At 61.3% G+C, this 14,285-nt stretch overlaps 1 protein-coding gene across 6 annotated transcripts in view; it reads right to left on the bottom strand.

Annotated features, from left to right (window-relative positions):
* The window catches only part of PLEKHG5 (pleckstrin homology and RhoGEF domain containing G5), a 28,298-nt gene extending 17,004 nt beyond the window's left edge, over nucleotides 1-11,294 (bottom strand). For 2 of the 6 annotated variants that reach the window (XM_067018449.1, XM_067018473.1), the window contains exons 1-2: nucleotides 11,212-11,294; nucleotides 10,229-10,305 (exon numbers count right to left, since the gene is read on the bottom strand). In XM_067018449.1, coding sequence (XP_066874550.1) covers nucleotides 10,229-10,305; nucleotides 11,212-11,215 — 81 coding nt within the window. In that variant the 5' untranslated portion in view covers nucleotides 11,216-11,294. Of the gene's footprint in view, nucleotides 1-5,351; nucleotides 5,582-9,461; nucleotides 9,547-10,228; nucleotides 10,306-10,785; nucleotides 10,801-11,211 lie in introns of those variants that run through there. The other 4 variants (XM_067018452.1, XM_067018460.1, XM_067018462.1 and 1 more) reach the window with 4 other exon arrangements.
* Nucleotides 11,295-14,285: the final 2,991 nt, after the last annotated feature.

Below are 14,285 nucleotides of genomic sequence, written 5' to 3'. Positions count from 1 at the left end.
AAGCGCGGAGCCCCGCTTCCTGCCATTGTGCGGCCGCGCCCGCCCGCTGAGCGCGCCGGGACCCCGGGGGCGGGGAACACCCAGCCTCCCGCCCGCAGCCCGACTCTGACCCCCAGCCCAAAGGTCCCGGGCTCAGAGGGTCCCTGCCGGACCTCCTCCTTCCTCCAGGGGGGCTCCTTGGATGCTGGGGGCAGGGGGCCCGCCGGTGACAAACGCCCCCGCCTTCACTGCGGAATCCCGGCCCCCGCCCGGTCCCGCGGGCGCCCCACTCTACTCAGACCTCCATCCCGACCCCAACGCAAACGGCTGGGGCACAGGAGACCCCTCCCGGCCGAAAGGGCATCTCAGTCCCCTCCCTCCAGCCCTGGGGACCCCCGCCCCAGAGCCTCAGCCCGGGGGACCTCTTCCGCCTCCCCTGAGGGAGCTCCCTTAATGCTGGCGGCAGAAAAGTGGGGGGGTCGGGCCAGGGACACATCCCCCTCCGGGTCCTCAGACCCCCGCTCCCTGTCCAGCCCCGAGGACATCTGTCTCTGCTCTGACCCCCGACTTCCCCCCTCAACCACAGCCGGCGCTCAGAGGCCCTCCTCAGGGTCATCTTAGTGCCCGCCCACAATCCAAGAGGCCCCCCCCGCGGAGCCTGAGCCCGGGGGACCCCCGCTTCCACTGCCCAGGCCAGTGGTGCCGGCAGAGGAGCAGAGGGGCGCCGGTGACCACGGCGGGGGCGGCGGGCGGAAGGCAGGCGCGCGGGGCGGAGAGGGGAGTCCTTGGGGAGCATCCAGGAGCACAGTGAGACGGGGGTGTCGCGGAAAACCCCGCAGCCCAACTCAGCTTCCGTGAGGCCCCTGCTGCTGCGGGCTGGTCCCTCCGGGCCAGGGGCCACGCGGGAGCTTCCGGGTGCCCTACCGCCAGGGGGCGCTCATCAGAGACTGGCGAGGACGCCGACCAGGATTGGGGTGTGGTGCCGGGGTCCCCAGGGTAGGTTGTCAAAGCGCTTTTACACTCATTCCCGGGAGGCGGAGGCGGGCCCTGTTATCTTCCTTCATCGCGTGGTGGATAAACGGAGGGAACAGTCCACAGGCAGGACTGACACCCAGCCTTTTGACTCTGGGGTTCTGGAATGGCCTCCCTGGGGAACTCCTCAGGACCCATGGGGGAGGGGGACATGCTGTCATCAGCCGCCCGCATCCCCTAGTCAGCGCGCCCTCAATCTGGTTCTGGGTGGAAAGAGGGTGGGAGAGCAGCAATTTATTCAGGCCAGGAGGTTTCCAGGACCCCCTCTGCTCCCCAATCCTGAGCCATCCCCTGTCCACACCACTGGCAGATCTCTTGTCAACTAAAGCCTGATCATGTCACTCTCCCACAAACCCTCCTGTGGCTTCCCATCTTGCTTAAAATAAAATCCCAACTGTGGCCTGGCTCCTACCGTGCCTTCTGGCCAGTTCCACAGGGTGGTCTGCCATGCTGGCTTCCTTCACCCCTACAACTCACCAAGCTCAGAGCCTGCACCTCTGCATCCTCTGTCTGGGACACAGTGTGCCCCTGATCTTCCAACAGCTGGCACTGGGCCCCACCTTAACTTCTACCTCCCAAGGAGGCCTTCACCCTTCTCTCAAGATAAATAGCCCCTGACCCTGGAACTCTCAAACCCCTTACGTTGAATTATTTCCTGCAAAGCAGCTATTACTACCTGAAATTATTTTATTTCTTTGTTCACTTCTTGATTATCACTTTTCCCTGCTAGACTATCCTCTCCAGTGGCCAGGAGTCTTGGCTGTCTGGCCCACGCTTCATCCTCGGCACTTAGAATAGTCCTGGCCACCGTAGGGGCTCCATGCAGACGAGATGATAAATGGATGAATGAAAGCGGAGGGAGGGGCTTCATGCCAGAGAAGGCCACTGGGGCCTGAAAGGTCTTGGCCAGGATGTCCCTTTCTGTGGCCAACAGTCAACAAAGCTTTCCCCACTGCCTGTCCACAGGTTTTCTCCTCCCTCCTAGCATCCATGACCTTGGCTCGCTGGCCCCAGGCAGGTCAGTTTCCACCTCAAAGCTTGGAGGTGTTGCACATGCCCCTTGCCCGTACTGCTGCCCGCCCCCCCGGCCAGCCGCTGAGCAGTCCCAAGTGCCCAGGCCTGTGCCAAGTCCTGTTCACTCTTCTAAAAGACCATAAGGAGGAAACACTGGTACTACCCCCATTCAACAGACAAAGAAACTGAGGTTCGGAAAGGTAAAGTGACTTGTACTAACAGCAGATGCCCACTGGACCACTATCCATGTGCCTCAGGCAAAGGGAAAGCATAGGGACATGAAGACCAGCCAAGCTGTGGTTTGGGCAGCAGGGCCTTGAGGCCTACCCCCTTGGGGACAGGGCAGATCCCCAAGCCCACTGGCCTGGGGTAACCAGGTTGCATCAAGTGGAGACCATCAGGGCTGGGCCAGGACAGGTCACCAGAGGTCACCTGAGTGACCAGGTTCTGGCCACCCTGAAACATGCTCCTGCTTGGGTCCTCCATCCAGGGCTGGGGCTACTCCTTAGAAGGCCAGGGCCCTGCTGCCCCAGAGCCAAGAGTGCAGGGTCAAGGAACCTGCAGAGCAGGGGAGGAAAGGCACCCCAGGCCCCTGCAACAGGGGAGGGAGGAGGCCTCAGCAGGCTCTGAGGTTCCCACCTCCTCTCTACACGAGAGAGCTGAAATGGCCCATGCGCAGGCCCAAAAGGTCCCGGCCCCTGACTCCCTGGGGAGGGGGCCCCTCCCCAGACCCAGCCGCAGCTCCAGGCTCATGAGTCAGGACTGGCTTGTTGAAACTGATACCCAGAAACCAGATGCTGGGGCTGATGAATAATGGAGTCACCAAGGCAGGAGCCCCCCTCCCACTCCCGCCCAGCACCACCTCCCCAGCCCCAGAAAAGCAGAGGCCTGTGGGCATCCCCTCCCCCACAATGGGCTGAGGCCCCAGCCTGGTCTACAGTGGGAGAGGGAACTCCTTGTCTAGGAGAGGTCACAGGTCTGGGCCAATGTCTGGAGCCAGTTCTGTGCTCTGTCCACAGAAGACTGGCCTAGAACCAGGAGTTGGGGCTCCCTGGCCAGGGGGACACCCCTGCCCAGGGGCTCCCTACCCGAGCTAAGCTCCCCTGGGAGCCTACCAGCCCCAGGGCCCCATCTGGTACCTTGGAAACCCAGGGGCAGAGGCTGTATGCGTGGGCACGTCAGCCGGCGGGGAGCCAGCTCTGCCAGGCTGCTCTCCTGCTTCCAACGGTCCACCTGGCTCCTCCCTTCCTGTAGGCCTAGGCCTCACCTCTCATCCTTGGGTTCTGGGGTCCACCTGGACGCAGAGCCTGCCCTAAGGCCCTGCCCTGTGCCGGGCAGACGGCAGGGGTGTAGAGCACCTCTCTGCAGGCCAGCCCTACTGCACCAGCTGCAGAAACCAGCAAGGCCCCTTCCTCCCCAGGGAGCCGAACAGCTGGGACTGGTCGGTGCTAGGGGGAGAAGGAAAGGCTGTGGTCTACGAACTTCACCTCCTGCCCAGTCCCTGTACAGGTGTGCCAGATCCTGGAGCCAGGACCCCAGTGTGGCAGCCTGTGCCCTTCTCCTGGCACCTTTCTTCAGAGGCACACAAAAGGCTCCGTGGGAGGCAGTGGGGCAGAGAGCACAGGCCTGGGCTGAGGGAGACCTGCTTCTGGGGCCCATCTTCCCCTCTGCCCTTCCCCACCTGTGTGAAGAGGGCACTGGCCAGTTCTCTAGAATTTTCTATCTAGGGATGGCTGTTGGGTCCTATTGCGTGCCTGGACTCCGGCAAAGGGGCAGAGGAATAGTGAAATCCTCCTAGAGCCCCCCAAACCTGGGGAAGGCAATGGAGGAATCTGTAGGGCCCGGGGCCCCCTGGGCCTCCACGTCCTCAGTCTTTCATCAAGGTGGGCCAGGGCCTCTCCTGGCTTCATGGGTCCTGTCCCTCTCCCTTCCCCCTAGCGGGGGCCAGGCTTGGCCCAGGCTGCCTGAGGTGCAGACTCTCGCGCCCCCTGCCGGCCTCGAGAGGGCTTTCCGCCTGGGACATACTCGGACGCCCAGATGGGGCAAGGTCGCCGAAACCGCCCAACCAAGCCGCGCCAAAGCCCCTTCAGATCCCCTCGCCCCACCAGCAGCCCTCACACCAGGGCTGGGGCCCTGCAGACTCCTCCCGATGTCTGCCAGCCGACCGCACCCTAGAGTCACTGTGGAGGCGGGCGCTGGAGCCCATTCCACTCTCAAGTAAGCGGAGGCAGGGCCAGTGGTGCCCATCGACACCCACCTGCTGGCCTAGGACTGTGCGGGACCCTCCACCCAGGGTTCTGTCCATTCATTCAGGGAGAGTCTTGGCGCCCGGACCCACCCCCCCGTCCGGACATCAGCTTCCCCGTGAGATTCACCTAGGGACAAAGGTCTCCTCCCCAGTGGCTGGGGCTCGGGCCAAGGCTGCCAAAGCTCCGACGGGCCCGCAGGGAGAGGGGGACCGGAGCCGCCGGCCAGGGGCGCCGGGCGTAGGGGAATTACGGTAGGCCGGCGCGGGCGCTACCACCTGGGCGGGCCGGGACGTACCATCGGCGCGCCCGGCTGGGACGGGGGAGGGTCTGCGGTCCCGGGAAGGGCCCGGCGCCCCACCCGGCGGCCCAGGGTGGTGGCAGGAGGGCCGGCCGGCGCTTGGAGCTAATCTAGGGTCCGCGCTGTGGACAGAGGGGAGGAGGCGCTTGTCACTGTTTCCGAGGGGGCTGCCCTTTACAGACCTGCGGAAAGTTCAAAGTCTGTAGTCTTTAACTTGGGCTTGAAGACCCGAGCTCGCCCGCCCCCGGCTAGGGCCCACGGCGGGACGCTGCCCCCCGGGGTCCAGGCGGGGGGGACCCGCAGGCCCAGCCCGTCCCGGGAATCGCCCCAAGCCAGGCTCGCTTCCGCTGGATTCTGAACGGCGCCCTCCACGGCGCCTGAGAAACTGGCCCGCCTTGCTCCGTGCCTCCCTCTTTTTTCCTGGCCCACGCCTAGCAGGTCCTGAAAAAGGGGGCCATTCCGCCCTTTGGTGGTTCCCAGCATCTTGAGTTTAGAATAACTCTGCGCTCAGGACTGGAGGTGGGGATAGTGTCTGGGGACACGGGGATCCCACTGAGAAGGCAGGCCACCCAGCCCCAAGCACACTTCCCTGCTTCCCTAATTACCGAAGCTAGCAGATGGGCGTGGTTGGGCTGGGACCCCCGCGGGAGCCTCCGGGTTCAGGCCTACCTGCATTTTCCCAATTCTAGACCACCTCCGTCAGGCCCCTCACCAGGCCTGGGTCTCCAGGCTGCTGGAGCCCCCTCCTAATGGGGGCTACCCTCCTTGTCAGGACTGACCTTCCTGGGGCTGGTCCACACCAGAGCAGCTCATCTCCGCCAGGTAGCGTGAGGTGGGTCCTCTGTCTCTGCCTCTTGGGCACCCCAGGCCTTCACCTTCTCCCCTCGAAATCACGTAGCCAAAACCCCCAAATTCGCCTTGCATTACTCCTCTGGTCCTGCCCCATTCTCCAGCTGCACACTGGACTGCCCCCTGTCTACAGCTGACTAGTATCTCCACAGACCAGCCACCTCCAGAGATCCCCAGAATCTGGCCATTCTCAAGGGCACCCTGGCTGGCCTCCTACCTCTTACCCCCAAAGCATTGCCCAGGAGAATAGGCCACTCCCTCTCCCATTATTCACTACATCCTGCCCATTCTTTCTCCACAAGGACCTCAGATCCACCCCTTCCTCTGCCCTGTGGCCCCTGGTCTTCATCTGACAACCCCTCCCCTAGACACACACACCGCCCTCCCGACTCATCCTTGCCACCTCACAGCCCACTGTTAAGCTGGAAGAGAGCTCTGAAGTCATCAAATTGAATCTCCACTCTCTGCTTAAATGCTTCTAGGGATGGGGTACTCACTATCTATACATCAGGGAGCAGTTTCAGCTGTTGGAAACTCTTGCCTAGCCTGAACCAAAGCTCACCTCCCTGCCAGGCCCCTTGGGACCCATGCAGAAAAACTCACCTCCCTTTCCTCCTGACAGTTCCTTAGAAATGGTAGGCTCTGAGGACAGACAGACCTGGTTGAGTTCTGGCCTTGCCTGGGCAAGTCACTGCACCTCCCTGCTTCTCACTGTCTTGTCTCTAAAATGGAGATAGGGTGGTCCCTACTGCACAGGGTGGGGGTGAGGACTAGAGGAGATCCCTGTGGTGAGGCACTAAAGCAGGACCTGGCACACAGTAGGTGCTGAGTAAATGGTGGCTGCTAGAACTAATACCTTTAAGGATGATGCCCTAGGGTCCCATCTCCAGGATAAACACCCCCAAGTCTTCTGTCCCCTCAAATGTGGTCCTCTAGGCCAGTGTCAGCCCTCCTCTATGTCCCCTTGTGACCTGAGGTACCCTGTAGAGACTTTCATCAGACTGCCCAGCTCCAGGGAGCCCAGACTCTGCCCTGCGGTTAACTTGCGGCAGGGCGAGGTCACCACCGTGTCATCACCCGGCCCCCTGGGACAGAGGGAGCAAACACTTCCTCAGTCTCCCCGACAGAACACCTGCCCTGGGAACTGGACAGATGTGCAATAAACCTTTGTCTGGCTGGGTGGGGTTGGCTGGGGTCTGGGATGGAACCCAAGGAGGTCTCAGATCTCAGGGAGGGGAAGGAGGACATGCGCGAAGTCTTGGGGTTTCTCTCCCCCTGCAAGGAAGATGGACACGTGGTTGCAGACAGCATCCTCTTGAACACCTGCAACAAGCCACACTGTGCTAACAGTTCACATGTGAGCCCTCTTTTTCATCCTTGTTGCAACTTGAGAAGCCTCAGTTTCCAGTGGAGGAAACTGAGGCTCAAAGAGGTGTAGTGACTTGCCCAGGGTCACGCAGCGGGAAAGGGGTGGGCTGTGACCCTGGAGCTCCCAGGTGTGGGCTACTCTATACATCTTCATCCTGGGGAAGCGTAGGGACACACCTTCCCTCTGGTCCTCCCAAGGCAGGTAATCCAGACACCTCACCTGGACATCAGTGTGTTCCCTCTTCAGCTTTGCCTCCCTTTCCCCATCCCCTCCTCAGCCCCGCTCGCTCCTTACATCCTCAGAAAGCCTCCTGGCTCACTCAGCTTTCTTCCTGCTCAATACCCCCTCATTTCTCTGGACACCAGCAGCCTCTTCCAGGAAGCCCATCCTGGTTATCCCCATCCCTCTAGAGTGAACTCCACGGACAGGAGGTAGGGGTAGGGTGGCTGATTTATCTCAAAATCCCCAGCACCCAGGAGAGGCTCAAATAAAACCTCAAGGGTGGGGCTTCCCTGGTGGCACAGTGGTTAAGAATCCACCTGCCAATGCAAGAGACACAGGTTTAAGCCCTGGTCCGGGAAGATCCCACATGCCATGGAACAACTAAGCCTGTGCGCCACAACTACTGAGCCTCAGTTCTAGAGCCCGCGAGCCACAACTACTGAGCCCATGTGCCACAACTACTGAAGCCCACGCACCTAGAGCCCAGGCTCTGCAACAAGAGAAGCCACCACAATGAGAAGCCTGTGCACCACAGTGAGGAGTAGCCCCCGCTCACCACAACTAGAGAAAGCCCGCGCGCAGCAACGAAGACCCAACGCAGACAAAAATATAAATAAATAAACAAACAAACAAACAAACAACCCTCAAGGTTGGGCCCAGAAGCGGAAGGGTCCAGCCCTGTTGGAAGATGGCCCTTCCCCAGGGTAGCCTGGGGGGCCAGTTTGACAAACCCAAGTCCTCACTTCCCTCCTCCTCCCAGTGGGGCTGGGATGCAGCTCCAGGAGGCCAGAACCTTTGTTCCCTGGAGATCTCCAGGGCCTAGAACCAGGTCTGGCACAGCAGGTGCTTAAAGCTGATTTGGTGAATGAATAAATGAGGTCATCTCCTTCAGAAAGCTAGTCACATCCTGCTAGCCGTTCCTCGAACGGCTGGGGAGGACAGTGAGAACGACGCTCTCCGTCTCACTCCAGGCCAAGCGGTGCCAGTCATGCTGTGTGACGTGGGCAAGTTCTTTCGTCTCTCTGAGCCTCAGTTTCCCTACGTTTCACGTGGGACTAATAATAATGCTTTTCTTCTGAGGTTCTCTCGAGGGTTCAGTGAGACGAGCGCGAGGGCCTAACAGCCTGCCTGCTGGTTATTATTATCACCAACAATAGGATATTCTGGAACGTCCCTGGCGGTCCAGTGGTTGGGACACCACGCTCCCACTGCAGGGGCACGGGTTCGATCTCTGGTCGGGGAACTGAGATCCTACGTGCCACGCGGTGCATCCAGAGAATAGAAAACAACAAGAGGATGGTCTTCTCTCCTCCTTCTCACCAAACCTGGGTGTCACTCACCTCCTCTCACCCTCTGCCCCAGCCTGCTCATACCCTTGGCAAGACCTGCCCCCCACCCCTTCTTTCCTGCCTCTGCACTTCTGCCTGCGGCAGTCCCGCCTTCCTGGAGGGCCCTTGCTTTCTGCGCTGCCTATCCACGTTTTCACTTCCACCAGAGGTCACCTCCTCCGGGATGTCCTCCCTGACTAGCCCTTCTCCCTCTGATGGCTCAGGCATCCTTGTCCCCCAAGTCTGTGTCATTTGTCCCAGAGTGGGTCCCACCAGTGATAGGACTTGGGCTCTCCCCCTGCAGGCTGGGTGACCCTCTGGCTGCTGATGCCAATGTCAGCCATGCTGAGTTGCAAGCAGCCCAGAGCTGGGACCTGGACGCTGCAGAGGGCCCACACATGCTCTGACACGAGCTCTCATCTCACAGGCCTCACCCCTGGCCCTTTCTGCGGCAGCTTGTGGGCCCGCCCCAGGAGGAGCAGCTGCCCACAGGAGAGGCTGGGACAGCGTGACCTGGCCCCCTTTGTCACCCCTGCGGGCCAGGCAGAGGGCCCAAGGCTTTGCGGGCCCCTGGCAGGATGTAACTGAGGATAACTGAGGCCAATTTGTTGCCAGGAGCCCCCATCTGGGGGAGAGGCAACCGGCCAACACCAGAGCCCCGATGCCAGGCACCATCCGTGCCAGCAGATTGCATCTGACATCACAGCCACCCCCTTGCCTGGTGACCACGGCAACTGTAAGCCTCCCCCTCCTCTCCCCCACGGAACAGTCCTCCACGTTCCTACTAACCGTGGTCTTCCTGTGCAGAATGTAAGCACGTGTGTCTGGAGGGGGGTAACAGGGTGGCATTTTTAATTTCCTGCAGCTGGCAGAGCTGAGTTACACGGTGGTTAGGAACAGGGCTGTGGCACCATACAGATCTGGTTCTGGGTTCAAATCTCAGCTCTACCACATCCTAGCGATGTGTTCTTTCGTGGGCTGCTACCTCTCAGCTATAAATGAGAATAATGACAGGACAGATGTCAGAAGGCCAGAGGGAGGAGACAGAGTCCTCAGTGCCCACAGTGAGTTGTGGCAGTTACAGCTATTGTCACCCAGATGCGTGCTGGGAGGGGCCAAACCTGGGTTCAAACCCTTGCTCGGTCTCTCCTGAGCTGTGGGGCCTCCTCCAAGTCACAGGACCTCTCTGAACCTTGGTATCTTCATCTGGAAAACAGGGCAACGACCGACGCCTTCCCAGCAGAGCTGCCACAGCACAGAAGGCACAGAGCCCAGCACGAACCAGGCAGAAGTGCCCCGCCGTCACTGTTATCCTTATCCCTCTCGTTTCGTCCACTCGTAGCTCCCAAGCCCTGACACTCCATGACCAGCTGGTCCCTTCTTCCCTTTGTCAGCCCCAGGCCCACAGTCACTATCACAAAGTCCCAAAGTGTCCCTGACCCATGCCCAAGCCTGAAGAGTGGCCTGGTGCCCCAGGAAAAGTGCCCTTTGGGCACTGGAATGGAAACTTGGTGGGGGGGGCGGGAGGGGGGGTGTCCCTTCTTGCTGATTCTCAGTTTCCTCATCCGTGACATAGAGCGGCAGCTCCTGTCACCTCAGGGCTGTAAGGACTGCAGTGCAGGAGAGGGCTCTGGGGCACCCCTGCTCCAGCTGCCCTTGCAGAAGTCCCCCCCCCCCGCTCCACTGTTTCTGAACCGGGGTCAGCCCCTCTGCCTCCTAAGCCAGCCACCCTGCGGCCCTGCCCACCCCTGAACCCACACGACCCTGTAGCCAGGCCAGCTGCACCCCTGCCAGGGCCCTGTGGATTTCCGGGCCTGGACAGAGAGAGAGCGGTTAGAGCCCTGTCCCCTCTGCCCCCAGCTGCTCCCAGGCCCTGCAGCCACCCTACCTTAGCCGCCCGCCCCTTGTCCATGCAGTCGGGGTTCTGACAGCACAGCCCCTTCTCTTCAGCCAGGCTCCGGTCTTCTGCAAAGGAGAGAAGAGGGTTACTAGTCGGGCGGGGCCCAGGGAGGGTGAGCCCCAGGCGGGGGCACCCAGGCTCCCCGGGGCCCCAGGAGCCTCCTGACCAGAGGATGGGTGGGGCTGTCTCCTCAATGCACCCTTCAAAGGAGGGCAGTGTCCCTTTCTCTTTTAAATGCCAACTTATCTGCACGGGAATCTGTTAGCAGAGCCCTTTTCTTGTAGCAGCTCCCCAGGGAAAGTATCCAGATTCCAGGGGGAGAAAACGTCTTTGGAAATGAGCAGCTCCCTCTCTCTGTACCACTAGTCTGGGGAGGGGCGGTGGCTCAGTGACCTTGGGGCCCCAGGGTTCCTGGGGGATCCCTTCAAGACTACGGGGGGGGAAGGGGGATGCCAGGGGCCCAAGATCCCTTCCTACCCCAGTCCTCCACATCGCTGCCTCTATTGATGGTCTCCCCCGCAAAAGCCTGGGGTGGTCCCCCTCACCCGCTGTCCGTCTTTGACCCAGAATTTGGTCCCCTCCAAGCTAGCTGTCTCTCTTCCTGGGGCGCAGCAGCAGAGGGGGCAAGGGGGAAAAGAGGCTGCCCGCCCCGGTCAGCTTGCAGGGACAGGGGAAGGGGTGATGAAGCGCGCCCCGACACGGGGCACAGTTTGGACCCCCGCATCCCTGATTGCGAGACCGGCGTCTACCTCCCCCCCGCCAGCAGGCCTTCCCCAAAGGAGGCGGCAGGCTGAGCCCCCGCCTGCCGAGGGGAAGGAGCTGTGGCCCTGCCCTCCCATTGATCCTCCCCCGCCCCAAACTCCCCGGCCTGCCCGCGATGCCCCTCGCCCGCGCCCCTCCCCGAGCCGGCGCGGAGGCGGCCAGGCCCGCCGGCCTGCATGGCGAGGCCCGGCCGAGGGCCCCGCACTCACCCATGGAAGAAGCGCCGGGAGGCCGGGAACGCGGGTGGTGCGGGGGGCGCCGCGGGCCGGCCGGGGGCGAGCGCAACGGCGGCGTGGGGCGGACGCCGGCCGAGCGCCGGGGGAGAGGCCGGAGCGCCGCGGCCGCGGGACCCTCTGCGGCTAGAGGCGGGGCGGGGCAGGTGGGCGGTGGGAGGAGCCTAGAGGCGGCCCCGCCTGCGGAGGGCGGGACTCAGCGCCCCGCCCCCTGCGCCCCTCAGCCTGGACCCCCGCTGGGCAGAGCCTGCCCCCGGGCGCGGGGCATCTGCCGGGAGGACGCGACCCATCCTCCCTCCCCGCAACTGGAGCCTCCCCCTCCACTCTGAAAAGTCGTGGGTGTGACCAAAGGCCGTCCCCTCGCTCCCCAACTCCCTCAGCCTCCCAGCCACCTCAGAAGAAAACACCTCTGTGTTTGATGTGGTCTGGAGACATTTTCTCAATCTCCTGGAAAGTGGGAATGAAGGCATTTTAGACAACTCTGCTATTTCTCCTGGCCCCAAAGGTACCGTCTGAGTGGAAACGATGCCTTCTTGTAGATAGGCATGCACCCTTTGTCCTCCACCCCCAGCAGAGGACCCTCCCCTCATTTGGAGATGCTGTCAGCGGCGGGGGCAAGGGTTCCATAAATGGAGCGGGCTTGCCGGCTACTGTTGGTTTTTTTTTACTATCGTCTCTGTGTTGGTTAGCATTTTAAAAACTTTATGGAAGTATAAAATAAATATATACAGAACAGTGCAGCTCTCGTGAGCACACAGCTCAGAAAATTTTCACAAAACGTATTTTTACAAAATAACTGACACGCAGGTTAAAAAGCAGAGCATCACCAGCCCCCCTGCAGAAGTCTTCCTCATGGGAGCTGCCAGCCACTCCCCACCCCCCAGGGGATGCTGTCCTGACCTCTGTTTCAATTAGTTTTGCCTGGTCTGGTACTTCATGTAAATGGCACCACGATATACTTGGACAACATTTTAATGCTTACAAAACACTTTTCACTACAGAAATGGAGCCTGGGGGAGGTGGCCAAGACTCTCCCAAGGGACTCAGAGTTCTCCTGAGCCTGCGTAGACCCCATCCCACCTGCAGGTTGGTGCTGGGAGGCTCTGGGTGGATGAGATCCAGGTATGGAAGACCCATTTTCCCACGGGACCCGGGTCTCTCTCCCAAAGTCTCCCCTGGTCCCTTCCCCAACCAGAGTAGGGTGCCTGCCTTTCTACGTGCGTCTATTTCATGGGCTGGCCCTGGGGACTCAGGGGTGACCAGGACCCCATCCCTGCCCTCAGGGACTCGTGACAGAGGGAACAGATGGACCCCAAGTCTTCTGGGTTCTCTGGATTCACTCAGCAAACATACAGCAAGGGTCCTCTGAGGGCCCACCGTGTACCTAGCCCCAAGCTGGGCACTGGGGACCCATTGGTGAACCTGACAAGTCTTGAGGGCCTCGTGTGGGCCCCGGCACGGCTGAGGCAAGGAGGCTGAGGGAGCAGCTGCACGAGAGACCTTGCTTGGTGTTCCGAAGCTTGCAGGCTGAGAGGGAAGCGACAGCACAGTGTCCCCCAGCGTCCCCCCGTGTCCCCTAGTCTGCTGTTTGTGCAGTGGGAACCTGGCGTTCTGAGAAGGGCCGCTGCTAATTCTCAGGACTCTCGGGCGGGCCCTGCCTCACTCAGTTCACAGGATCGCACAGTTCTGATTTCCCTCTCGGAATCTCAGCTGTCTGAAGGGCCAGGGATGCCTGTCCTGCCTCTAGCCCGGAGGCAGGGGCAGCTGAGGGGGGGAAACAGCCCTGTGAGGACCCTGATGGGGTCCCTGGGGTCAGCGATCCTGCTGGTCCTGCCCCAGCCCTGCCTATCAAGCCGTAGCTGGCTCAAGGGTCGGGTGGGAAGCAGGGCTCTTCTCCACCACCCAGCAGCATCTCCTCTACCATCTGGGTTTCCAGGGACCTGGAGACCTCAGCCAGCTTTGGGGGAGTTTCCCATGCACCCTACCTGAATCTGGGGAACTCAGCCAGATGAGGTCTGCTTGTAACCCTGAGTCCCTGGGTTCTTACAACTCAGGGCCTGGGGTTGGGTTCTAACACCCTTTGTCCCAAGACTTCTGGATTCTGGTCCTAAATTCAGCAGGCTCTGGGCTACTTACTCCACCACAGGGTCCTGGAGCTGCCGTGCCAGCACTCTGGGTCCTGCCATGACCGCCCCAGGCCACGGCTACTCCAGGGCCAGACTCCCCTCGGCCACCGCGGGGTGGTCGTAGGGTCTGGAGTTCTTTGTCCTCGTTCTTCCAAGCACTGGAGTTCTACCCGGCTAACCTCTCTGGCCTCTAGCACCCCCCCCACCCCCGCTGCCCTCCCGCCGCCCCCGCCCCCCCCATTTCCAATTCCCTCAAGGTGCTCAGTCTGCTTTCTAGACGCCCCCTCTGCAGACCGCTCAGTCCCAGCCCCTCTGGAATCTAGTTTCCCTGCACTCCACATGAAAGCTACAGCCTCCTAGGTATGCTTCTCTCCCCAGAGACTCCAAACACAGGAACGTCGCTGAGGACCCTACTAGCTCTCAGGGCCCGGAGACAGGCCTCTGGGGTCCAGGGAGGAATCAGGCATCGGGACGGGCTGTCCCCACCCCAGGCCTGCCATGGGCTCCCCTCTGACAAGTTGCCCGGTTTGCAGCCCTGCAGAACGGGTGGGCCTGGTAAGGGGGAGATGTTGTACCAGGTGGTACATACCCTGGACACAGTTGATTGGGCCAGAGGTGGCCGCCTGGGCCAGCCTGTTCAATTCGACTTGCTCTCTTGAGCATTTGAATTGAGACGGGCAGCTCTTATTGGGCCCTGGAGCCCCGAGGTCACAGAAAGTCAGTCTTGAGTGGGTACAGAGCCCCACAGCTGATGGGGAGCAAGAACAGGGGGCCCCGTAGGAGCACCTGGTCAATGGACACGGCCCTAGAGCAGAGAGGGAGTGCAAAGAGCAGCTCTGTGACCGTGGGGCAGCTCCCAGGGGCCGCCTCCACCACCTGCCCTCGCTCCCCCCAGCGTCCCCGCCCCGGAGCACCCCTCTGGCT

This window comes from Kogia breviceps, chromosome 1, assembly GCF_026419965.1.
Source record: "Kogia breviceps isolate mKogBre1 chromosome 1, mKogBre1 haplotype 1, whole genome shotgun sequence".
Lineage (NCBI taxonomy): Eukaryota > Metazoa > Chordata > Mammalia > Artiodactyla > Physeteridae > Kogia > Kogia breviceps.
This window is presented reverse-complemented; position numbering and strand designations above follow the sequence as displayed.